The sequence below is a fragment of the Somniosus microcephalus genome, chromosome 11 (assembly GCF_052327205.1).
Source record: "Somniosus microcephalus isolate GS21.2 chromosome 11, FLI_Smic_1.0, whole genome shotgun sequence".
Taxonomy (NCBI): domain Eukaryota; kingdom Metazoa; phylum Chordata; class Chondrichthyes; order Squaliformes; family Somniosidae; genus Somniosus; species Somniosus microcephalus.
Window position 1 is genome coordinate 139,172,992 of NC_140997.1, and position 26,326 is coordinate 139,199,317.

Consider the following 26,326-nt stretch of genomic DNA (forward strand, 5'->3'; position numbering starts at 1 on the left):
CGACAACAGAAGGGGCGTGCAGAAGATGACCCGTTACCTTTCACCTTTGAGGGTTCTTTTCCATGTTGGATTTACACAACAGCTCGTGTTAGCCATGCAGCAACTATCAATCCCCCCCCCCCAAAAAAAACACACCCTCCCAACCCCAGCATAAATGGAACCAAACAAAAACGAGAACCTTAATGACAATGTGCGGTTGTCAAGAGAGATGATGAAATGTCACATTAAATGTCACGTAGTCCCTTTGCCTGTTTTAGTGACACTTTGTACATCGAAAACATTTTCTTACAAAAGGAAAACTACATCGATTAATTGCTTCACAAAAAAAAGTAGGATAAGTTAAACTACATATTTTAAACACACTCTTTGCCTAACTTCCATATTATTGTTACGTTATGCTGCATTAAGTACAACTGCGTTATTAATTAATTAATTATTAAACTGGTAATACTGTGCTACAATATTTATACTTCCCCTCCGCTCGCTACAAGCAGGAGGATCGAGGTTTTTGCCCTCGTCTATGTACAGTGTTGATACCAGGTGCCGGAGGAGTCAACTGGTGGCCTGAAGCCTCACCGTTGGACCAGCGGCTCCCATCAGCATTTAAGGACGAACTCCCGGCAGATGCGGCCAATCTCGGTCAGTCACAGCTCGACAGTTGGCTGAGACAATGCATGCTCCTTTTTTCTTTTCTTTTCTTTTCCTCTGCTCTCCCCTTTCTCTTTTGTGTTTTTTTTCCTTCACTCCCACGGAACGCAATCCCTGCGTATCCTTGTATTGCTTGGTTGGCAGCTCACCCGAGCCAGCTCAGGACCCGCAGAAGTAAATAAGGGTCTTTTTCTGAGGTAACCCTGAAATGGAGTCCTTTTTATATATGTATGTATATATATATATATATATGGATATATTTTCCAGTGCTAATTTGTTGCTACGGGCAACCCCGTTTCACTGGGAACAACAACTGCTGCAGATTAATTTCATTGTAATAAAAGGAAGGGAATAAAACAGTTCTAATCTTGGCAGGCTTCCTTCCTGCGTTCAGGTAGTACTCCGGACTGGGAATGAGGCCTGAGATTTTCCCCAGCAAAGTAAGCCCAATCAGCCTCCTCTGTCGCGGGAGTGGCGATCCCGGGTGGGTTATGTTACATGGTGCCCGACTTGTCCGACGTGCTGTTGGGAAATATCTTCTCGGTGGGAGTGACAGCCGGGCTCCCCATCCCGGAGCTGCTGCCACTGCTGCTGGAGCGGTGCTGGATGACAGGCCGGGCGGGCCTCATGGGCGGGGGCCTGAGCTGGGAGCCTGCCAGCCTGGCCGACAGAGCCGGCTTGAAGGTGGTCATCATCTCGCTGGAGGAGCTGGAGCTGCGCCTCATGGCCGCGTCGGGATCGCGGATCATGATGGTGTGGAGTGGGCTGGCGGGCTCGGAGTTCACGGCCCCTGTCTGTGGGTTCTTCATCTGCTCCAGAGTGTCCAGCACCACGTCGGGCGCCTGCTTCACGGTGTTCTGCCTCTCCAGTTCACGCAACTCGTTCAGGGCCGTGCTCATGGTCTTCTCAATATCCTGACCGGAAACAAAACTGAAAATTATTCAGCAGCAGCACCAAAATTTTTTTTTAAAAAATACTCCCAAGAGAGACCTCACGTTTCAAAATAAAATGACTTTTTTTTTCCCAAAACAAATTTTATTGCAAGTCTTTTGGTTACAGAAGTTTCTCAAGCGTTACATTCGTCGAGTACAGAATATAAAGTATAAGGTACATGATAACGTGCAATAGCAAGTGAGCCTTGTACAGTGGCCTCCACAGATGCTTCCCGGAGGCTGATTCTAGGGAGTAGTAGCAGTGCTGGGGTTTACCTCGGGTGAACAACCCTCCAGGATTGCCCTGGAGTCACCAGGAATTAAGGATTCATCTCCCGGACACTGCTGAGAGCAAACCCGGGAGAGAAAAATCATCAGGCCGTTAAATAAAAAGTACGATTTCTTTTTATTTTCTTATTTATTCGTTCTAAAAATATTGGAGATGGAGCAAAAGGCTGTTTGGCTCACAGTCAAGAATCAACCAATCGGGTGACCCAGAGTCTGTATCCAATCGGAGCTCTGTTCGCTTTCCACGTGGTGCAGGTAAGCGGGGCACCGCGAGGATTGGTGTGTTGGGCACCCAATAGCGGGAACGTGGGGGGCAGGGTGGTTAAAGGTCATGTGATGGAACCTTTAGGAACATGTCCAACCAGAGTTGGTGCCCCTGGGTTTACCACTACACTTTGCTCAGAGATTCAATGTCTGGTGGGTTTTGGTCGTGGTGCCGTGGCACTGTGACCTGCCAGACTTGGGTGAGGTTATGTATGTCCCTCTCCTGTGGCGCTGACGCTATGTCAGGACAGTTTCCTGCCAACTGGCCAATCAGTGGGCAGCAGGGCAGGCACAGGGACCAGTCTTTTAACATCTTCTCTTGGTTCATCAGATGGTTCCTATAATGCCTTGGCCCACACCGACTGGTGGGATGGACCTCCTGTCACCACCTCGGTGGGCTGCTCTGGAAGGCTGGGGTTACAAGGAAGAACAAGAGCCTAGTCATATTGTGGGCTGGGGGAGCACGAATAGGGAGGCTCAGAAAGATGTGTGCTGGGCCTGGTTCAATAGGGAGTTGCATGTGGTTCTATTGTGTGTCGGTTCAGTTGTGTGCCGGTTCAGTTGTGTGCTGGGTTCTGGTTCCATGCCTGCTGAGTATGGTTGGATTGTGTGCTGTCTCTGATTCTGTCATGTGCTGGGTCTGGTTCAATATGAGGCAACCCTGGTTCCATTGGATGCAGATGTTGGTTCAATTGTGGTGCAGGTCTGGTTCAATGTGTGCTGGGTTTGGGTGGGTTTTGTGCCAGAGCTGGGTCTGTGTGTGATGGGTTTTGTTCAACCATGTGCCAGGTCTGATCCGATCATGTGCCAGGTCTGGTTCCATGTATGTGAGGCCTGGTACCATTGTGTGCTGGTCTGGTTCAATTGTAAGGCAGGCCTAGTTCCAAGTGTGCCAGTCCTGGATGCATTATGTGCTGCGTTTGGGTCAATTGTGTGCTAGGCCTGGTCCGATTGTGAGCCATTTCTGGTTCAATTGTGTGCTGGGGCTGGTTCCGGTGTGTGTTGTGTGCTGGGGCTGGTTCCGGTGTGTGCTGGTTCTGGTTCCGGTGTGTGTTGTGTGCTGGGGCTGGTTCCGGTGTGTGTTGTGTGCTGGTTCTGGTTCCGGTGTGTGTTGTGTGCTGGGGCCAGTTCCGGTGTGTGTTATGTGTGTGGCTGGTTCCGGTGTGTGTTGTGTGCTGGGGCTGGTTCCGGTGTGTGCTGGTTCCGGTTCTGGTGTGTGTTGTGTGCCGATTCCGGTGTGTGCTGGTTCTGGTTCCGGTGTGTGTTATGTGTGTGGCTGGTTCCGGTGTGTGTTGTGTGCTGGTTCTGGTTCCGGTGTGTGTTGTGTGCCGGTTCCGGTGTGTGCTGGGGCCAGTTCCGGTGTGTGTTATGTGTGTGGCTGGTTCCGGTGTGTGTTGTGTGCTGGGGCTGGTTCCGGTGTGTGCTGGTTCCGGTTCTGGTGTGTGTTGTGTGTGTGGCCGGTTCCGGTATGTATTGTGTGCTGGGGCTGGTTCTGGTGTGTGTTGTGTGCTGGTTCCGGTGTGTGTCGTGTGCCGGTTCCGGTGTGTGCTGGGGCCGGTTCCGGTGTGTGCTGGGGCCGGTTCCGGTGTGTGCTGGGGCCGGTTCCGGTATGTATTGTGTGCTGGGGCTGGTTCTGGTGTGTGTTGTGTGCTGGTTCCGGTGTGTGTCGTGTGCCGGTTCCGGTGTGTGCTGGGGCCGGTTCCGGTGTGTGCTGGGGCCGGTTCCGGTGTGTGCTGGGGCCGGTCTTTGAAGGTCTTGCAGCTCACTTTGGTGGTAGCTTGGGAATGTTTGACAATCGCAAAAGATGTGGCGGACTGTCCCTCTCCACCACAGCCTTTACTTAGCAAAAGTGTGTTACATTTTGTACAGAACCCGTCATTAATGTCATCAGTTGCCTCTCAAAACTGCTCACTGCTCCCCTAAGCATTGCATTCCATTCATGTGATGGTTGGTTCTGATCCCTTTTCAGTCAGGAGAGCCTGTAATAGTAACATTGAGAATTTAAGGGGTGGCTATATGCAGTGCCCCCAATGGCTCGGAGGGTTACTGCACCATCTGCGGTGCCACTGAGCCCAATATTGAACCGATTGAAACGAGCCGGAACCCTGAGCAGCAACAGTTTAAAAAGGGAGCGGAGGCGTTGAGCAGCTGAGAGTCGGTGACCGACGTGGGCCAAAAATAAAAATCGCAAAGTGACGTCACAGCACAAGGAGGGGCAACAGGGTTAAGTCACAGGTAAATATTTAATTTACTCTACCTATAACTTAAACTAGATCAAGAAATTCGTTAAAAAACTTTAAAAAATAAGCTAAATTTATTAAATACATAAACTTGAATCAATTAAATAAATAAAACAAGGTTATATATGGATGGCAGTGCAGACGGTGTGCCGCAACTGCAGCATGTGGGAGTTTGTGGAGAGCACTGTGATCCTGGACAACCACGTCTGCAGCAAGTGTCAACATCTCAAGGACCTTCAGCTCAGAGTTTTTGAGCTAGAGTCCGAGGTGTAGACACTGTGGGGCATCAGGGAGGGAGAGAGTTACCTGAACACTTTAATCCAGGAGGCAGTCACACCCCTTAGGTTAGGTAGTGGTACAGGTCTGGTTAGTGGTCAGGGACAGGGGGGTGTGACTGTAACTCAGGCAGGTAAGGGAACCCTAGGTGCAGTGCTGAAGGAGTCTCAGCCTTAGCCCTTGTCCAACAGGTATGAGGTTCTTGATGTCTGTGTGGATGAGCAAATTGACCACGCCACCATGGTACAGGAGGCCATTCAATGGGGGGGGGGGAGGCAGTGAAAAGCAATGCGGCCGTAGTAGAGGACAATATAGTCAGGGGGCTAGATACTGTTCTCTGCAGCCGTGACTGGGAGTTCCGACGGTTGTGTTGCCTGCCTGGTGCCAGGGTTAAGTACATCTCCTTGCAGCTGGAGAAGAACTTGCAGTGGGAGGGGGAGGATTCAGTTGTCAGGGTCCAGGTAGGAACCAATGACATAGGTAGAACTAGGAATGAGGTTCTGCTGAGAGAGTTTGAGGAGCTGGGGTCGAAATTAAAATGCAGAACCTCACAGGAAATAATCTCTGGATTGTTACCTGAGCCACGTGCAAATTGGCATAGGGACAAACAGATTAGAAGTTTAACAGCGTGGCTGAAAGAGTGGTGTGGAAGGCAGGGGTTTTGATTCATGGGGCACAGGCACCAGTACTGGGGAAAGAGGGAGCTGGTCTGTTGGGACAGGCTCTACTTAAAATGGGCTGGGACCAGTGTCCTGGCAAATTGAATAACTAGGGTGGTGGATAGAGCTTTAAATTAATGAGATGGGGAAGGGGGGGGGGTGTGGGGGTTGGTGGTGGGAGGATTCAGGAAAGAGTAAATTCAAAAGCAGTAAGAGAAATGTCAAGGCTCTAGAGCAGAGTAGCGATTTGGGTAAAAATAAGCAAAGTGGGTCAGGAGGGACAGAGAGCTTAACAAAAGGTAATAGGGCATTGGTGACTACGGTGATATCAGGGAAAAATAGAAAAAAGTTAAAAGCTAAAGGCACGATATCTGAATGCGTGAAGCATTCGCAACAAAAATAGATGAATTAATAGCACAGATAAATAATAGGGTTTGAACTAATAGCCATTATGGAGACGTGGTTGCAAGGTGACCAAGGTTGGGACTAAATATTTCAGGATACTTGACTTTTAGAAGAGATAGGCAAAATGAAAAAGTGGGGGGGGGGGGGGGGGGGATTGTCCTGATAATAAAGGATGGGATAAAGACAGTAGAGAGAAAGGATCTTAGCTCCGAAAATCAAGATGTAGAATCACTTTGGGAGGAGAAAGAAACAACAAGGAGCAGAAAACACGGGTGGGAGTAATTTATAGGGCCCCTAACAGTAGTTGTAGTGTTGGGCAGAGTACAAACCAAGAAAATTGTGGTGTATGTAAAAGGTTAATACAGTAATCATGGGGGACTTTAATCTTTATATAGACTGGGCAAACCAAATTTGCAGTAATAGTGTGGAGGAAGAGTTCATGGAAAGCATTCAAGGTAGTTTTCTAGATCAGTATGTCGAGGAACCAACTAGGGAACAGGTTATTTTAGATTTAGTATTGTGCAATGAGACTGAGTTAATTAATAACCTTGTAGTAAAGGAGGCTCTGGGAAAAGTGATCATAATATGATAGAATTTTATATTGTGTTTGAGAGTGATTTAGTTAAGTCCGAAACTAGGGTCTTAAATCTGAACAAAGCCAAAAAAAAGGTACGAGGGGCGAGTTGGCCAAGATAAATTGGGAAACTACATTAAAAGATATGATGGTAGATAAGCAATGGCAAACATTTAGAAAAAATCATAATTCACAACGAATATATATTCCCTTAAGGAATAAAAACCCCACCGGAAAAGTGGTCCAACCATGGCTAACAAGAGAAGTTAAAGATAGCATTAAGGAAGAGGCTTATAATGTTGCCAAAAAGAGTAGCAAGCCTGAGGATTGTGAGGATTTTAGAATTTAGCAAAGGATGACCAAGAAATTGATAAGAGTGAGAAAATAGAATATAGAATAAACTAGCAAGAAACATAAAAACAGACTGTAAAAGCTCCTATAGGTATGTAAAAAGGAAGAGATTAGTGAAACTAAACATGGGTCCCTTACAGGCAGTGACAGGAGAAATTATAATAAGTAATAAGGAAATGGCAGAGAAATTAAACAAATACTTTGGTTTTGTCTTCATGGTAGAAAACACAAAAAACATTCTGGAGATAGTGGGGAACCAAGGGTCTAGTGAGAATGAGAAACTTAAAGAAATTAAAATTAGTAAAGAAATAGTACTGGAGAAGGAACTAAAAGCCGACAAATCTCCTGGACCTGATGGCCTACATCCTAGGGTTTTAAAAGAGGTGGCTATAGAGATAGCGGATGCATTGGTTTTGATCTTCCAAAATTCCATAGATTCTAGAATGGTCCCAGCAGATTGGAAGGTAGAAAACGTGACCCCGCTATTCAAGAAAGGAGGGAGCTATAGGCCAGTTAGCTTGACATCAGTAGCAGGAAAAATGCGAGAATCTATTATTAGGGACATGGTAACAGGGCACTTAGAAAATAATAATAGGATTGGGCAGCGTCAACATGAATTTATGAAAGAGAAATCGTGTTTGACAAATCTGTTTTTTGAGGTTGTAACTAGTAGGGTAGATAAGGGGATAATCAGTGAATGTAATGCATTTGGATTTTCAAAAAGCATTCGATAAGGTGCCAGACAAGAGTTCTTTCCACAAATTTAGGGCTCATGGGCTTGGGGGTAATATATTAGCATGGATTGAGGATTGTTTAACAGACAGAAAACAGAGAGTAGGAATAAATGGCTCATTTCCTGGTTGGCAGGCTGTAACTAGTGGGGAACCACAAGGATCAGTGCTTGGGCCTCAGCTATTCACAATCTATATCAGTGACTGAGTGTAACGTATCCAGGTTTGCTGATGATATAAAGCAAGGTGGGAAAGTAAGTTGTGAGGAGGACGCAAAGAGGCTGCAAAGGGATATAGACCGGTAAAGTGAGTGGGCAAGAACGTGGCAGATGGAATATAATGTGGAGAAATGTTAAGTTATCCACTTTGGTAGGAAAAATAGAAAAACAGAATTTTTTTTAAATGGTGATAGATTGGGAAATGTTGGTGTTCAGAGGGATCTGGGTGTCCTTGTACATGACTCACTGAAAGTTAACATGCAGGTAGAGCAGAAAATTGGGAAAGCAAATGGTATGTTAGCCTTTATCACAAGAGGATTTGAGTATAAGAGTAAAGAAGTCTTACTGTAATTATATAGGGCGTTGATGAGACCACACCTGGAGTACTGCATACAGTTCTGGTCTCCTTACCTCAGGATATACTTGTCTTAGAGGGAGTGCAATGAAGGATTACTGGGATGGGAGAATTGTCCTATGAGGACAGATTGAGTAGACTACGCCTATATTCCCTAGAGTTTAGAAGAATGAGAGGTGATCTCATTGAAATATATAAAATTCTTGAGGGGCTTGATGGGGTAGATGCAGGGAGGATGTTTCCTCTGGCTGGGGAGTCTAGAATGAGGGGGTCACAGTCTCAGAATAAGGGGACGGCCATATAGGACTGAGATGAGGAGAATTTTCTTCAAAGGGTTGTGAATCTATGGAATTCTCTACCCCAGAGGGTTGTGGATGCTCAGTCGTTGAGTATATTCAAGACAGAGATCGATAGATTTTTGGATACTAAGGGAACCAAGGGATATGGGGATAGTGCGGGAAGGTGGCATTGAAGTAGAAGATCAGCCATGATCTTATTGAATGGTGGAGCAGGCTCGAAGGGCTGAATGGCTTTCTCCTGCTCCTAATTCTTACGCTCTGATGTATCAGGAAGATCCAGTTTGCATCGCATTTGCAGAGTTAGCTGAAGCCAATCAGGGCAGCAGTACTGGTGCCACAATTGGTCTCGGCGCTCCTGGGCAAAGGAGGTGGAAGGAAAGCCAGCCAGGGTTTCTGCTCCTATTGCTATCAAGTGGCCCCTTGGTTAGCACAAGGGTCATCGATCACTGAGAAACGCCACACGCCAAGCTTCAGACTAGGGCAGCTGGACATCTTACCTCAGCACACAGCTGCTGTCTCTCTGACTGGCTCATCATGAGCCTCAATCAGTGCAGGGCAATCGTTGACTTCTGTTCCTTTGGCAAATTTTCAGTTCCTCAATGCTTTAGGTACCCGGTGTCAGGGTCAAACACTCCCAGCTCAATGACAGCACGGGTTAGATTCAAAGTAAAGCTCCCTCTACACTGTCCCATCAAACACTCCCAGCTCAATGACAGCACGGGTTAGATTCAAAGTAAAGCTCCCTCTACACTGTCCCATCAAACACTCCCAGCTCAATGACAGCATGGGTTAGATTCAAAGTAAAGCTCCCTCTACACTGTCCCATCAAACACTCCCAGGGCAGGTACAGCAGAGGTTAGATACAGAGTGTCATAAATCTCATCATCGAGAAACTACCTACGAAATAACACTGGTCGGCCAGCTGGTGGCGCCGTCCAAGGAGTATAAATACTCGGGCATTGGACCCAGCTTGCCAGGGACATTTTGTAAAGACAAGGAGCTAGTGGATACAACTAGACTTCCATGTGCTGAAGTAAGTTGGTTAAAGCCTTGCTTTATGCTCAAACCAAGTGCGTAGTGAGTTTTATTACGTTACAGAGTAAAGCTCCCTCTACACTGTCCCATCAAACACTCCCAGGGCAGGTACAGCACGAGTTAGATACAGAGTAAAGCTCCCTCTACACTGTCCCAACAAACACTCCCAGGGCAGGTACAGCACGGGTTAGATACAGAGTAAAGCTCCCTCTACACTGTCCCATCAAACACTCCCAGGGCAGGTACAGCACGGGTTAGATACAGAGTAAAGCTCCCTCTACACTGTCCCATCAAACACTCCCAGGGCAGGTGCAGCACAGGTTAGATACAGAGTAAAGCTCCCTCTACACTGTCCCATCAAACACTCCCAGGGCAGGTACAGCACGGGTTAGATACAGAGTAAAGCTCCCTCTACACTGTCCCATCAAACACCCCCAGGGCAGGTACAGCACGGGTTAGATACAGAGTAAAGCTCCCTCTACACTGTCCCATCAAACACTCCCAGGGCAGGTACAGCACGGGTTAGATACAGAGTAAAGCTCCCTCTGCACTGTCGCATCAAACACTCCCAGGGCAGGTACAGCACGAGTTAGATACAGAGTAAAGCTCCCTCTACACTGTACCATCAAACACTCCCAGGGCAGGTACAGCACGGGTTAGATACAGGGTAAAGCTCTCTCTACACTGTCCCATCAAACACTCCCAGGGCAGGTACAGCACGAGTTAGATACAGAGTAAAGCTCCCTCTACACTGTCCCATCAAACACTCCCAGGTCAGGTACAGCACGGGTTAGATACAGAGTAAAGCTCTCTCTACACTGTCCCATCAAACACTCCCAGGGCAGGTACAGCACGGGTTAGATACAGAGTAAAGCTCCCTCTACACTGTCCCATCAAACACTCCCAGGGCAGGTACAGCACGGGTTAGATACAGAGCAAAGCTCCCTCTACACTGTCCCATCAAACACTCCCAGGGCAGGTACAGCACAGGTTAGATACAGAGTAAAGCTCCCTCTACACTGTCCCATCAAACACTCCCAGGGCAGGTACAGCACGGGTTAGATCGAGTAAAGCTCCCTCTGCACTGTCCCATCAAACACTCCCAGGGCAGGTACAGCGCAGGTTAGATACAGAGTAAAGCTCCCTCTACACTGTCCCATCAAACACTCCCAGGGCAGGTACAGCACGGGTTAGATAGAGTAAAGCTCCCTCTACACTGTCCCATCAAACACCCGCAGGGCAGGTACAGCACGGGTTAGATACAGAGTAAAGCTCCCTCTGCACTGTCCCATCAAACACTCCCAGGGCAGGTACAGCACGGGTCAGATACAGAGCAAAGCTCCCTCTACACTGTCCCATCAAACACCCCCAGGGCAGGTACAGCACGGGTTAGATACAGAGTAAAGCTCCCTCTGCACTGTCCCATCAAACACTCCCAGGGTAGGTACAGCACGGGTTAGATACAGAGTAAAGCTCCCTCTACACTGTCCCATCAAACACTCCCAGGGCTGGTACAGCATGGGTCAGATATAGAGTAAAGCTCCCTCTACACTGTCCCATCAAACACTACCAGGGCAGGAACAGCACGGGTCAGATATAGAGTAAAGCTCCCTCTACACTGTCCCATCAAACACTCCCAGGGCAGGAACAGCACGGGTTAGATACAGAGTAAAGCTCCCTCTACACTGTCCCATCAAACACTCCCAGGGCAGGTACAGCACGGGTTAGATACAGAGTAAAGCTCCCTCTACACTGTCCATCAAACACTCCCAGGGCAGGTACAGCACGGGTTAGATACAGAGTAAAGCTCCCTCTACACTGTCCCATCAAACACTCCCAGGGCAGGTACAGCACGGGTTAGATACAGAGTAAAGCTCCCTCTACACTGTCCCATCAAACACTCCCAGGGCAGGTACAGCACGGGTTAGATACAGAGTAAAGCTCCCTCTACACTGTCCATCAAACACTCCCAGGGCAGGTACAGCACAGGTTAGATACAGAGTAAAGCTCCCACTACACTGTCCATCAAACACTCCCAGGGCAGGTACAGCACGGGTTAGATACAGAGTAAAGCTTCCTCTACACTGTCCCATCAAACACTCCCAGGGCAGGTGCAGCACGGGTTAGATACAGAGTAAAGCTCCCTCTACACTGTCCCATCAAACACTCCCAGGGCAGGAACAGCACGGGTTAGATACAGAGTAAAGCTCCCTCTACACTGTCTCATCAAACACCCCCCAGGGCAGGTACAGCACGGGTTAGATACAGAGTAAAGCTCCCTCTACAGTGTCCCATCAAACACCCCCAGGGCAGGTACAGCACGGGTTAGATACAGAGTAAAGCTCCCTCTACACTGTCCCATCAAACACCCCTCAGGGCAGGTACAGCACGGGTTAGATACAGAGTAAAGCTCCCTCTACACTGTCCATCAAACACTCCCAGGGCAGGAACAGCACGGGTTAGATACAGAGTAAAGCTCCCTCTACACTGTCCCATCAAACACCCCCAGGGCAGGTACAGCACGGGTTAGATACAGAGTAAAGCTCCCTCTACACTGTCCCATCAAACACCCCCCAGGGCAGGTACAGCACGGGTTAGATACAGAGTAAAGCTCCCTCTACACTGTCTCATCAAACACTCCCAGGGCAGGTACAACATGGGTTAGATACAGAGTAAAGCTCCCTCTACACTGTCCCATCAAACACCCCCCAGGGCAGGTACAGCATGGGTTAGATACAGAGTAAAGCTCCCTCTACACTGTCCCATCAAACACTCCCAGGGCAGGTACAGCACGGGTTAGTTACAGAGTAAAGCTCCCTCTACACTGTCCCATCAAACACTCCCAGGGCAGGTACAGCACGAGTTAGATACAGAGTAAAGCTCCCTCTACACTGTCCATCAAACACTCCCAGGGCAGGTACAGCACGGGTTAGATGCAGAATAAAGCTCCCTCTACACTGTCCCATCAAACACTCCCAGGGCAGGTACAGCACGGGTTAGATACAGAGTAAAGCTCCCTCTGCACTGTCCATCAAACACTCCCAGGGCAGGTACAGCACGGGTTAGATGCAGAATAAAGCTCCCTCTACACTGTCCCATCAAACACTCCCAGGGCAGGTACAGCACGAGTTAGTTACAGAGTAAAGCTCCCTCTGCACTGTCCCATCAAACACCCCCAGGGCAGGTACAGCACGGTCGCCTGTCACTTTAATTCCCCACTTCACTCCCACTCTGATCTCTCTGTCCTCGGCCTATTACATTGTTCCAATGAAGTCCAACGTAAGCTCGAGGAGCAGCACCTCATCCTTCGATTAGGCACTTTACAGTCTTCTGGCCTCAATATCAAGTTCAACAATTTCAGATAATAATCCCTGCCCCCATTTTTCATGCTGTATGATTTTGGCATTCCCATTTGCAACATTTTCACAGTATGTTCTTTCAATTCCTTCCTCCCCTCCTAACCCCCCCACCCCCCCGCCCCGTCTCTGCACCTGCTTAATATGTTACATTTCCAGCTTTTTCCAGTTCTGATGAAGAGTCCCAGATCTGAAACGTTAACTCTGTTTCTCTCTCCACGAATGCTGCCTGGCCTGCTGAGTATTTCCAGCAGTGTCTGTTGTTATTTCAGATTTCCAGCATCCGCAGTATTTTGCTATTATACAGGTACAGCGTAGAGTAAAGCTCCCTCTACACTGTCCCATCAAACACCCCCAGGGCAGGTACAGCACAGGTTAGATACAGAGTAAAGCTCCCTCTACACTGTCCCATCAAACACTCCGAGGTCAGGTACAGCACAGGTTAGATACAGAGTAAAGCTCCCTCTACACTGTCCCATCAAACACTCCCAGGGCAGGTACAGCACGAGTTAGATACAGAGTAAAGCTCCCTCTACACTGTCCCATCAAACACCCCCAGGACAGGTACAGCACGGGTTAGATACAGAGTAAAGCTCCCTCTACACTGTCCCATCAAACACTCCCAGGTCAGGTACAGCACAGGTTAGATACAGAGTAAAGCTCCCTCTACACTGTCCCATCAAACACCCCCAGGGCAGGTACAGCACAGATTAGATACAGAGTAAAGCTCCCTCTACACTGTCCCATCAAACACTCCCAGGTCAGGTACAGCACAGGTTAGATGCAGAGTAAAGCTCCCTCTACACTGTCCCATCAAACACCCCCAGGGCAGGTACAGCACAGGTTAGATACAGAGTAAAGCTCCCTCTACACTGTCCCATCAAACACTCCCAGGTCAGGTACAGCACAGGTTAGATACAGAGTAAAGCTCCCTCTACACTGTCCCATCAAACACTCCCAGGTCAGGTACAGCACAGGTTAGATACAGAGTAAAGCTCCCTCTACACTGTCCCATCAAACACCCCCAGGGCAGGTACAGCACAGGTTAGATACAGAGTAAAGCTCCCTCTGCACTGTCCCATCAAACACTCCCAGGGCAGGTACAGCACGGGTTAGATACAGAGTAAAGCTCCCTCTACACTGTCCCATCAAACACTCCCAGGGCAGGTACAGCACGGGTTAGATACAGAGTAAAGCTCCCTCTACACTGTCCATCAAACACTCCCAGGGCAGGTACAGCACGGGTTAGATACAGAGTAAAGCTCCCACTACACTGTCCATCAAACACTCCCAGGGCAGGTACAGCACGGGTTAGATACAGAGTAAAGCTTCCTCTACACTGTCCCATCAAACACTCCCAGGGCAGGAACAGCACGGGTTAGATACAGAGTAAAGCTCCCTCTACACTGTCCCATCAAACACCCCCAGGGCAGGTACAGCACAGGTTAGATACAGAGTAAAGCTCCCTCTACACTGTCCCATCAAACACTCCCAGGTCAGGTACAGCACAGGTTAGATACAGAGTAAAGCTCCCTCTACACTGTCCCATCAAACACTCCCAGGGCAGGTACAGCACGAGTTAGATACAGAGTAAAGCTCCCTCTACACTGTCCCATCAAACACCCCCAGGGCAGGTACAGCACAGATTAGATACAGAGTAAAGCTCCCTCTACACTGTCCCATCAAACACTCCCAGGTCAGGTACAGCACAGGTTAGATGCAGAGTAAAGCTCCCTCTACACTGTCCCATCAAACACCCCCAGGGCAGGTACAGCACAGGTTAGATACAGAGTAAAGCTCCCTCTACACTGTCCCATCAAACACTCCCAGGTCAGGTACAGCACAGGTTAGATACAGAGTAAAGCTCCCTCTACACTGTCCCATCAAACACTCCCAGGTCAGGTACAGCACAGGTTAGATACAGAGTAAAGCTCCCTCTACACTGTCCCATCAAACACCCCCAGGGCAGGTACAGCACAGGTTAGATACAGAGTAAAGCTCCCTCTGCACTGTCCCATCAAACACTCCCAGGGCAGGTACAGCACGGGTTAGATACAGAGTAAAGCTCCCTCTACACTGTCCCATCAAACACTCCCAGGGCAGGTACAGCACGGGTTAGATACAGAGTAAAGCTCCCTCTACACTGTCCATCAAACACTCCCAGGGCAGGTACAGCACGGGTTAGATACAGAGTAAAGCTCCCACTACACTGTCCATCAAACACTCCCAGGGCAGGTACAGCACGGGTTAGATACAGAGTAAAGCTTCCTCTACACTGTCCCATCAAACACTCCCAGGGCAGGAACAGCACGGGTTAGATACAGAGTAAAGCTCCCACTGCACTGTCCATCAAACACCCCCAGGGCAGGTACAGCACGGGTTAGATACAGAGTAAAGCTCCCTCTACACTGTCCCATCAAACACCCCCCAGGGCAGGTACAGCACGGGTTAGATACAGAGTAAAGCTCCCTCTACACTGTCCCATCAAACACTCCCAGGACAGGTACAGCACAGGTTAGATACAGAGTAAAGCTCCCTCGACACTGCCCCATCAAACACTTCCAGGGCAGGTACAGCATGGGTTAGATACAGAGTAAAGCTCCCTCTACACTGTCCCATCAAACACTTCCAGGGCAGGTACAGCACAGGTTAGATACAGAGTAAAGCTCCCTCTACACTGCCCCATCAATCACTCCCAGCTCAGATGCAGCACAGGTTAGATGCAGATAAATCTCTCTCTACACTGTCCCATCAAACACCCCCCAGGGCAGGTACAGCACGGGTTAGATGCAGAATAAAGCTCCCTCTACACTGTCCCATCAAACACCCCCAGGGCAGGTACAGCACGGGTTAGATACAGAGTAAAGCTCCCTCTACACTGTCCCATCAAACACCCCCAGGGCAGGTACAGCACAGGTTAGATACAGAGTAAAGCTCCCTCTACACTGTCCCATCAAACACCCCCAGGGCAGGTACAGCACGGGTTAGATACAGAGTAAAGCTCCCTCTACAATGTCCCATCAAACACCCCCAGGGCAGGTACAGCACGGGTTAGATACAGAGTAAAGCTCCCTCTACACTGTCCCATCAAACACTTCCAGGGCAGGTACAGCACAGGTTAGATACAGAGTAAAGCTCCCTCTACACTGTCCCATCAAACACCCCCAGGGCAGGTACAGCACAGGTTAGATACAGAGTAAAGCTCCCTCGACACTGCCCCATCAAACACTTCCAGGGCAGGTACAGCATGGGTTAGATACAGAGTAAAGCTCCCTCTACACTGTCCCATCAAACACTTCCAGGGCAGGTACAGCACAGGTTAGATACAGAGTAAAGCTCCCTCTACACTGCCCCATCAATCACTCCCAGCTCAGATGCAGCACAGGTTAGATGCAGATAAATCTCTCTCTACACTTTCACATCAAACACTTCCAGGTCAGATACTGCATGTTAGCTGCAGAGTAAAGCTCCCTCTACAATGTCCATCAAACAATCCCAGGCCAAGTATTGCAAGGTTAGATATGGAGTAAAGATCCCTGTATAGAGTCTCATCAAGCACTCCCAGGTCAAGTACAGTGTGGGTTAGATGCATTGTAAAGCTTCTTCTTCACTGCCTTATCAAAAACCCCAGGGCCAGATTAGATATAGAGTAAAGAACCCTCTAAACTTTCCCATTAAACACACCTAGGTGAGACATAGCACAGGTTAGCTACAGAGTAAAGCTCCCTTTCCATTGTCCCATCAAACACTCACAGAGTAGGTACAGCATTGGTTATTTATGGAGTAAAGATCCTTCGGCACACTCCCAAATTTGGTACAGTAGTTTAGGTAGAGTAAAGCTCCCTCTACCCTGTCCTATCAAGCTCTCGTAGGGTAGATACAGCACGGGTTAGATACAGAGTAAAGCTCCCTCTACACCGCCCATCAAACATTCCCAGGGTAGGTACATTACGAGTTAGATACAGAATAAAGTGCTTTCTACACTGTCTCATCAAACTCTCCCAGGTCAAGTAATGCAAGGTTAGATACAGAGTAAAGCTCTCTCTGTATAGATCCAACTTTGTGCCTCAGCCCCAATCTCAGAAGAGTGCCTAGTGTGATATTTCCATTTCCCACACCCACCATCCATGGTCTGTCTGAGTGAGATCACTAACTTGTGCCAGATTAGGGGCAGTGTTGTGGCGCGGAGCCATCCCGCTGCCCAACTCATTTCACGCAGGACCCCTGCGGCCAGCAGACGTGTTCATTTGCCATTCTCTGCAGTCTCTCAGCTGAGCTGTGGAGACCTCATTACCTCAGCCAGTGCTTCTGTCTCCAGAGCCTTGTGATCTCCGAGACTGCTGTGGCGAGTGGACAGAGACGTCTGCCTCAAGGGATGGCTGTCTCCTAGGTTCTTTCTGTCCGGGTAATTGATGCTACCGGCGCTCCCGAAGGTAGCCAGCCGCCTTTTCTCCGGGCTCTCCATCCGGCCCCGGTTGACGGTGATTTTATGGGGGCTGCTGGGGCATGCTGCGGCCCGTGGAGGGGTGTCGATGCCCGGCCCGGACCCTCTGACTGGGCTGTGTGCGTCCCCGCCACTGCGACGTCGCTGAATCGCAGCACCGTCGGACCTCAACCGTACCCTAAAAGAAAGACAGAACTTGCGTTTATATAGTGCCTTTCACGTCCCAAAGCGCCAGTAAAGTACTTTTGAAGTGTAGTCACTGTTGTAATGTAGGAAACGTGGCAGCCAATTTGCGATCAGCAAGCTCCCACAAACAGCAATGTGTTAATGTGGTTGAGGGATAAATATTGGCCAGGACACCGGGGAGAACTCCCCTGCTCTTCTTCGAATAGTGCAGAATATTTAACATCCACCTGAGAGGGCAGACGGGGCCTCGGTTTCACGTCTCATCCGAAAGATGGCACCTCTGACAGGGCAGCACTCCCTTGGTACTGTACTGCTGTGTCAGCCTGGTTTATTGTGCTCAAGTCTTTGGAGTGGAACTTGAACCCACGACCTTCCGATTCAGAGATGAGAGTGCTACCCACTGAGCCACAACTGACACTCGGTTTACTCAGGTTCCCAGGATGACAGGCAGAGGGACTTACTATCCCTATCACTGCCTTATGTTTAACGCACCAACAGCTTCTGACAGTAAAAATCTCTCAATTATCTGATCAAAATTACTATTCTAAAATAATCCCCACCACTCCCCTTCCAATCGGTGCCTCACCCAAATGGCTATTCTTCATGTGCCAGTCCAGGCAGTGAGTGATGGCGACTATTTAACTCTATGAGACATTGCGGATGAGCCCATTCCTGTCAGTACTCAACATCGCTGAATAGTGATCAGGAGCCTTGGATGATTTTCTCTTCCCTGCCCAAGGGGCACTGAGGCCAACTTTAGTTGCCCTACTGCCACACCAAGGATCGAAACTGGGACCATGTGGCCTTTAACATCACACAGTGCAGTGCACTTACACACTCTTCCATCAGGGGGAGCCATAATCTCACATTTATCATTGCTTGTCATGGAAGTCAAGGCCTGGACCCTGAATTTCCCCTCATCGCCCTCTCTTTCTATTAGATAGACCACATTGCACCTGTAAGAATCCTTAATTGAACAGACACCGCCTTCATTCACCAACCCCCAGGAAAGGAAGCCTGTACCTGCCCAAGATCCCTCCAAAGGAAAACTCCGGCAAGTGGTCAGACGGGGACTGGAGGTCATTCTTTGACGATGCCTTGTCGTCCAGGAGTGGGCCGCTGCTGGCCTCGCTGTCCGCTTTCTGACTCAAGCTGTCTGAGAAGGCATCGTCCCTGAGGACAGAAGGCAGAGGTCACTTACTGCTCGACTTGAAAGAAAGACTTGCATTTATATAGCGCCTTTCACGAGCTCGGGACGCCCCAAAGTGCTTTACAGCCAATTAAGTACTTTTGAAATGTACTCACTGTTGTAATGTAGGAAACGCGCAATTTGCACTCAGCAAGATCCCACAAACAGCAATGTGATAAAAGACCAGATAATCTGTTTTAGTGATGTTGGTTGAGGGATAAATATTGGCTAGGAGAACTCCCATGATCTTCTTCGAAATAGTGTCTTGGGATCTTTTGAGAGGGTAGACAGGGCCTCAGTTTAACGTTTCATCCAAAAATTGGCACCTCGGACAGTGCAGCCCTCCCTCAGTACTGCACGGGAATGTCAGCCTCGATTTTGTGCTCAAGTCTCTGGCGTGTGGCTCAAACCCACAACCTTCTGACTCAGAGGCTGGCACCCAGGTGTTATATGACAGCTGTCACTTACTACTCTACATCAGGGGGCCGAGCATTCACATAGCTACTTGACAGCACATCCCAGACTGACGTCATGCAAGATTAATCAGAGAGAAATACAGAGTGCGGCAGGAAACCGCGGCCAAGAAGGGAGGGGGGAGACTGCACCTCTGACGTTCGAATGCAGCTGGGTTATACTCAGAGCATGAAACTGTTGGCTTTCTAAAGCCATTTCATAAACACAAGAAACGGAGCTCATTTCACCACTAGGCTCGAGGGATCAGACGTGACGTGGAACCTTGTGCTCCTCTGCGATAGACGCCCCAGACTGCACACTGGAGCAGATCATACTGGTTAACTTTAATCCATATCTCATGCAATGGAGTCGTTGCCATTGTTGCACATCTTCTGATCGCCAGCAGACACCGACCAGCAATCACATTAGTCTGATTTAAACATGCTCCCCCCGCAGAACCGTCTCATTAAAGACAACACCTTGAGCCATGTGACTCCAAAACAATTACGTTACCGGTAAAATGCAGCTTACCCAGCTAGCACCAGTTAACCAGGGACCAAGGATGTGATTGCTTTGGAGAGGGTGCAGAGAAGATTCACCAGGATGTTACCTGGGATGGAGCGCCTCAGCTATGAAGAGACTGAACAGGCTGGGGTTGTTTTCCTTGGAGCAAAGAAGGCTGAGGGGGGACCTGATTGAGGTGTACAAAATGATGAGGGGCATAGATAGGGTAGATAAAGAGGAACTTTTCCCCTTAGTAGGGGGGTCAATAACAAGGGGGCATAGATTCAAGGTAAGGGGCAGGAGGTTTAGAGGGGATTTGAGGAGGAACTTTTTCACCCAGAGGGTGGTTGGAGTCTGGAACTCACTGCCTAAAAGGGTGGTAGAGGAAGGAACCCTCACAACATTCAAGAAGCATTTGGATGAGCACTTGAAATGCCATTGCATACAAGGCTATGGACCAAATGCTGGAAAATGGGATTAGATTGGACAGGGCTTGATGGACGGCGCAGACACGATGGGCCGAAGGGCCTCTTTCTGTGCTGTATAACTCTATGACTCTATGACCAGCACCTCCAGGCCAGCTGGCAGGCCGCTACTAAGCCGACCCCGCCCCCCCCATAAAATGACAGGGTGTGCAGTGCCAACAACGTGTAGGCTGCAGGATCAACGCAGGGGTTCTCCGACAGGGCAGGGAGATTGACTTCTTTACTTAGGTGTCAGTGCTGGAGGAATAGGGCCCATGAGATTCCACAGAGTGAAATTGAGAAATACCACCCTCCGTTAGTGTCAGCATCAAACACTCCCAGGACAGGTACAGCACGCGCGGGTTAGATACAGAGCAAAGCTCCCTCTACACTGTCCCATTAAACACACCCAGGACAGGTACTGCGCGGGTTAGATACAGAGCAAAGCTCCCTCTACACTGTCCCATTAAACACTCCCAGGACAGGTACTGCGTGGGTTAGATACAGAGCAAAGCTCCCTCTACACTGTCCCATCAAACACTCCCAGGACAGGTACAGCACGGGTTAGATACAGAGTAAAGCTCCATGTACACTGTCCCATCAAACACTCCCAGGGCAGGTACAGCACGGGTTAGATAGAGTAAAGCTCCCTCTACACTGTCCCATCAAACACTCCCAGGGCAGGTACAGCACGGGTTAGATACAGAGTAAAGCTCCATGTACACTGTCCCATCAAACACTCCCAGGACAGGTACAACATGGGTTAGATACAGAGTAAAGTTCCATGTGCACTGTCCCATCAAACACTCCCAGGACAGGTACAGCACGGGTTAGAAACATAGAAGATAGGAGCAGGAGTAGGCCATTCGGCCCCTCGAGCCTGCTCCACCATTCAATGAGATCATGGCTGATCATCCAAATTCAGTACCCTGTCCCTGCCTTCTCCCCATATCCCTTGATCCCTTTAGCCTTAAGAAATATATCCAACTCCTTCGTGAATATATTTAATGAACTGGCCTCCACCGCCCTCTGTGGTAGAGAATTCCACAGGTTCACCACTCTCTGGGTGTAGAAATTCCTCCTCATCTCAGTCCTAAATGGCTTACCCCTTATCCTTAGACTATGACCCCTGGTTCTGGACTCCCCGGCCATCGGGAACATCCTTCCTGCATCTAGTCTGTCCAGGCCTGACAGAATTTTTAGGTTTCGATGAGATCCCCTCTCAATCTTCTAAACTCCAGTGAGTATAAGCCCAATCGACACAATCTCTCCTCATACGTCATTCCTGCTATCCCAGGTATCAGCCTGGTGAATCTTCGCTGCACTCCTTCCATGGCAAGAACGTCCTTCCTCAGATAAGGCGACCAAAACTGCACACAATACTCAAGATGCGGTCTCACCAAGGCCCTGTACAACTGCAGCAAGACATCTTTGTTCCTGTACTCGAACCCTCTTGCTATGAATACAGAGTAAAGCTCCCTCTACACTGTCCCATCAAACACTCCCAGGGCAGGTACAGCACGGGTTAGATATACAGTAAAGCTCCATGTACACTGTCCCATCAAACACTCCCAGGACAGGTACAGCACGGGTTAGATACAGAGTAAAGCTCCCTCTACACTGTCCCATCAAACACTCCCAGGGCAGGTACAGCACGGGTTAGATACAGAGTAAAGCTCCCTCTACACTGTCCCATCAAACACTCCCAGGGCAGGTACAGCACGGGTTAGGTACAGAGTAAAGCTCCATGTACACTGTCCCATCAAACACTCCCAGGGCAGGTACAGCACAGGTTAGATACAGAGTAAAGCTCCCTCTACACTGTCCCATCAAACACTCCCAGAGTAGGTACAGCAGGGTTTGATACAGAGTAAAGCTCACTCTACACTGTCCCATCAAACACTCCCAGGGCAGGTACAGCACGGGTTAGATACAGTGTAAAGCTCCCTCTACACTGTCCCATCAAACACTCCCAGGGCAGGTACAGCACAGGTTAGATACAGAGTAAAGCTCCCTCTACACTGTCCCATCAAACACTCCCAGGGCAGGTACAGCACGGGTTAGATACAGAGTAAAGCTCCAAGTACACTGTCCCATCAAACACTCCCAGGGCAGGTACAGCATGGGTTAGATACAGAGTAAAGCTCCACGTACACTGTCCCATCAAACACTCCCAGGGCAGGTACAGCACGGGTTAGATACAGTGTAAAGCTCCCTCTACACTGTCCCATCAAACACTCCCAGGGCAGGTACAGCACGGGTTAGATACAGTGTAAAGCTCCCTCTACACTGTCCCATCAAACACTACCCGGGCAGGCACAGCCCAGGTTAGATACAGGGTAAAGCTCCCTCTACACTGTCCCATCAAACACTCCCAGGGCAGGTACAGCACGGGCTAGATACAGAGTAAAGCTCCCTCTACTGTGCCTCAACAGTGTATCTCAGCCCCAACCCAAGGAGAATGTCCTCCTACTGTTCCATTGTGACAGTTTCCATTTGCTACATCAGTTGCCCTGTAGCCTCCCGGAGTGAGTGTGCTGAAATATTGGCAGCTGTGTGCCCAGTCGAGATGGATTAAGACCAACCAAGCTAATTTCACCGAGGACCATTGCAGCTGGGTGCGGCAGGCTCGCAACCCAGAAGTCTTGGTTTGATTTAACCCCAGGTGCTGGCAGTGGAAGGCTAGGGGGAAAAACTTCTACAGGGGTCCTAATGGCCACCCACGGTAACTTTGGTCCGCTGGGCCATTTCTCCAGGATTGCCACTGATCCTCCTCCCTCTCAAAGTTACGGCAGGCAACCGGGAGAAGCCCCTTGTGGAATCCTAACCCCTGTGAACAAGCAGTGGGGTTTTAAAAAATATATTAAAGTTGGTGAATTATTATTGCAGTTGTAAAGGTGTGGGTGCAATGCTTTTGAGAGCAAGTTCCCCGATTCCCTTTAATTTGACAATCCAGAGCCACCCGGAGCAATAGCCTTTCAGAGGCAAGACTAAGATCGGCATGAGGACGAACACTCACATGTCCTGTACCACGATGTACTGATGGGGTATCAGGCCGTCCAGTCCATTGTGCCGTCCCTCCCACCAGTCCTCTGACGCCCGCTGGTACAGCAGCAGAGAGGCTCCCTTCTTGAACGACAGCTCCCGGGGCGACCGGCCAACATAGTCGAACTTTGCAATGGCTTCGATCTGCTCGATCTCTGCAAGAGGTTGGAGACCCATAGTGCAGTGAGTTGGTGACCTGCTTGGCTGCGCAGCAAGAAACTTTTCATGCATCTTTTATTTGTTGGATTTCATGCTCGTCGAGATCAGGGAAGGGGGAACGTGTTAAGAGGAACATTCTTAAGTGTGTGCGGTTTGCATTTTAGATATTGTCCATTCTTCATAGAATCTTACAGCACAGGAGGAGGCCATTCGGCCTCCTTATAAACTGATATGATTAAATTTGTGTGTAAACTTCCACCCTGGTCTGTGCTGAGTTCACTGATGTTAACGAGTGCAGGGGCTGGGTCATCATCATTGGCCTCACTGCCCGAGGGGTGGGGGCTACAACAACTTGCATTTATATAGCGCATTTTACTTAGCAAAAACATCCGAGGCACCTCACAGAAGCTATTATCGGTCAAAATTTGAAACCGAGCCTCATAAGGAAATATTCAGACAGGTGACCAAAAGCTTGGTTAAAGAGGTAGGCTTAAAGGAGCATCTTAAAGGAGGAGAGGCGGCGAAGTTTAGGGAGGGGAATCCAGAGCTTGGTGCCAGGCAGTTGAATATGGCTGCCAATGGTGGGGTGATGAATATCAGGGATGTGCAAGAGGCCAGAACTGGAGGAACGCAGAGATCTCGGAGGGTTGTAGGGCTGGAGGAGGTTACAATGTTAGGGAGGGGGCAAGATCATAGAGGGATTGAACACAAGGAGGTGAATTTTAAAATCGAGGCGTTGCCGGACTGGGAGCCAATTGAGGTGAGAGGGGTGATGGGTGAGCGGGACTTGGTGCGAGTTAGGATACGGGCAGTGAGCACAGGGGTGATGGCTGAGCGGGACTTGGTGCGAGTTAGGACACGGGCAGTGAGCACAGGGGTGATGGGTGAGCGGGACTTGGTGCGAGTTAGGACACGGGCAGTGAGCACAGGGGCGATGGGTGAGTGGGACTTGGTGCGAGTTAGGACACGGGCAGTGAGCACAGGGGTGATGGGTGAGCGGGACTTGGTGCGAGTTAGGATACAGGCAGTGAGCACAGGGGTGATGGGTGAGCAGGACTTGGTGCGAGTTAGAACACGGGCAGTGAGCACAGGGGTGATGGGTGAGCGGGACTTGATGCGAGTTAGGATACGGGCAGTGAGCACAGGGGTGATGGGTGAGCAGGACTTGGTGCGAGTTAGGACACGGGCAGTGAGCACAGGGGTGATGGGTGAGCGGGACTTGGTGCGAGTTAGGATACAGGCAGTGAGCACAGGGGTGATGGGTGAACGGGACTTGGTGCGAGTTAGGATACAGGCAGTGAGAGGGGTGATGGGTGAACGTGACTTGGTGCGAGTTAGGATACAGGCAGTGAGCACAGGGGTGATGGGTGAACGGGACTTGGTGCGAGTTAGGACACGGGCAGTGAGCACAGGGGCGATGGGTGAACGGGACTTGGTGCGAGTTAGGATACGGGCAGTGAGCACAGGGGTGATGGGTGAGCGGGACTTGGTGCGAGTTAGGATACGGGCAGTGAGCACAGGGGCGATGGGTGAGCGGGACTTGGTGCGAGTTAGGATACGGGCAGTGAGCACAGGGGTGATGGGTGAGCGGGACTTGGTGCGAGTTAGGATACAGACAGTGAGCACAGGGGTGATGGGTGAGCAGGACTTGGTGCGAGTTAGGATACAGGCAGTGAGCACAGGGGTGATGGGTGAGCGGGACTTGGTGCGAGTTAGGATACAGGCAGTGAGCACAGGGGTGATGGGTGAGCGGGACTTGGTGCGAGTTAGGATACAGGCAGTGAGCACAGGGGTGATGGGTGAGCGGGACTTGGTGCGAGTTAGGATACGGGCAGTGAGCACAGGTGTGATGGGTGAGCGGGGCTTGGTGCGAGTTAGGATACAGGCAGTGAGCACAGGGGCGATGGGTGAGCGGGACTTGGTGCGAGTTAGGATACAGGCAGTGAGCACAGGGGTGATGGGTGAGCGGGACTTGGTGCGAGTTAGGATACAGGCAGTGAGCACAGGGGTGATGGGTGAGCGGGACTTGGTGCGAGTTAGGATACAGGCAGCGAGCACAGGGGCGATGGGTGAGCGGGACTTGGTGCGAGTTAGGACACGGGCAGTGAGCACAGGGGTGATGGGTGAGCGGGACTTGGTGGGAGTTAGGATACGGGGAGTGAGCACAGGGGTGATGGGTGAGCGGGACTTGGTGCGAGTTAGGACACGGGCAGTGAGCACGGGGGTGATGGGTGAGCGGGACTTGGTGCGAGTTAGGATACAGGCAGTGAGCACAGGGGCGATGGGTGAGCGGGACCTGGTGCGAGTTAGGATACGGGCAGTGAGCACAGGGGCGATGGGTGAGCGGGACATGGTGCGAGTTAGGATACGGGCAGTGAGCACAGGGGTGATGGGTGAGCGGGACTTGGTGCGACTTAGGATACAGGCAGCGAGCACAGGGGCGGTGGGTGAGCGGGACTTGGTGCGAGTTAGGATACGGGCAGTGAGCACAGGGGCGATGGGTGAGCAGGACTTGGTGCGAGTTAGGAGACAGGCAGTGAGCACAGGGGCGATGGGTGAGCGGGACTTGGTGCGAGTTAGGAGACAGGCAGTGAGCACAGGGGCGATGGGTGAGCGGGACTTGGTGCGAGTTAGGACACGGGCAGTGAGCACAGGGGCGATGGGTGAGCGGGACTTGGTGCGAGTTAGGATACGGGCAGTGAGCACAGGGGTGATGGGTGAGCGGGACTTGGTGCGAGTTAGGATACAGGCAGCGAGCACGGGGCGATGGGTGAGCGGGACTTGGTGCGAGTTAGGATACGGGCAGTGAGCACAGGGGCGATGGGTGAGCGGGACTTGGTGCGAGTTAGGACACGGGCAGTGAGCACAGGGCCGATGGGTGAGCGGGACTTGGTGCGAGTTAGGATACAGGCAACGAGCACAGGGGCGATGGGTGAGCGGGACTTGGTGCGAGTTAGGACACGGGCAGTGAGCACAGGGGCGATGGGTGAGCGGGACTTTGTGCGAGTTAGGATACGGTCAGTGAGCACAGGGGCGATGGGTGAACGGGACTTGGTGCGAGTTAGGATACAGGCAGTGAGCACAGGAGTGATGGGTGAGCGGGACTTGGTGCGAGTTAGGATACAGGCAGTGAGCACAGGGGTGAAGGGTGAGCGGGACTTGGTGCGAGTTAGGATACGGGCAGTGAGCACAGGGGCGATGGGTGAGCAGGACTTGGTGCGAGTTTGGATACGGGCAGTGAGCACAGGGGT

General features: G+C 50.3%; 1 protein-coding gene across 3 annotated transcripts in view; it reads right to left on the reverse strand.

Moving 5' to 3' along the window:
- Nucleotides 1–238: 238 nt before the first annotated feature.
- The window catches only part of srgap3 (SLIT-ROBO Rho GTPase activating protein 3), a 438,498-nt gene continuing 412,410 nt past the window's right edge, over nucleotides 239–26,326 (reverse strand). For all 3 annotated transcript variants that reach the window (XM_086001322.1, XM_086001321.1, XM_086001323.1), the window contains exons 19-22: nucleotides 22,891–23,071; nucleotides 18,285–18,434; nucleotides 16,926–17,253; nucleotides 239–1,562 (exon numbers count right to left, since the gene is read on the reverse strand). In XM_086001322.1, coding sequence (XP_085857448.1) covers nucleotides 1,143–1,562; nucleotides 16,926–17,253; nucleotides 18,285–18,434; nucleotides 22,891–23,071 — 1,079 coding nt within the window. In that variant the 3' untranslated portion in view covers nucleotides 239–1,142. The remainder of the gene's footprint in view (nucleotides 1,563–16,925; nucleotides 17,254–18,284; nucleotides 18,435–22,890; nucleotides 23,072–26,326) is intronic.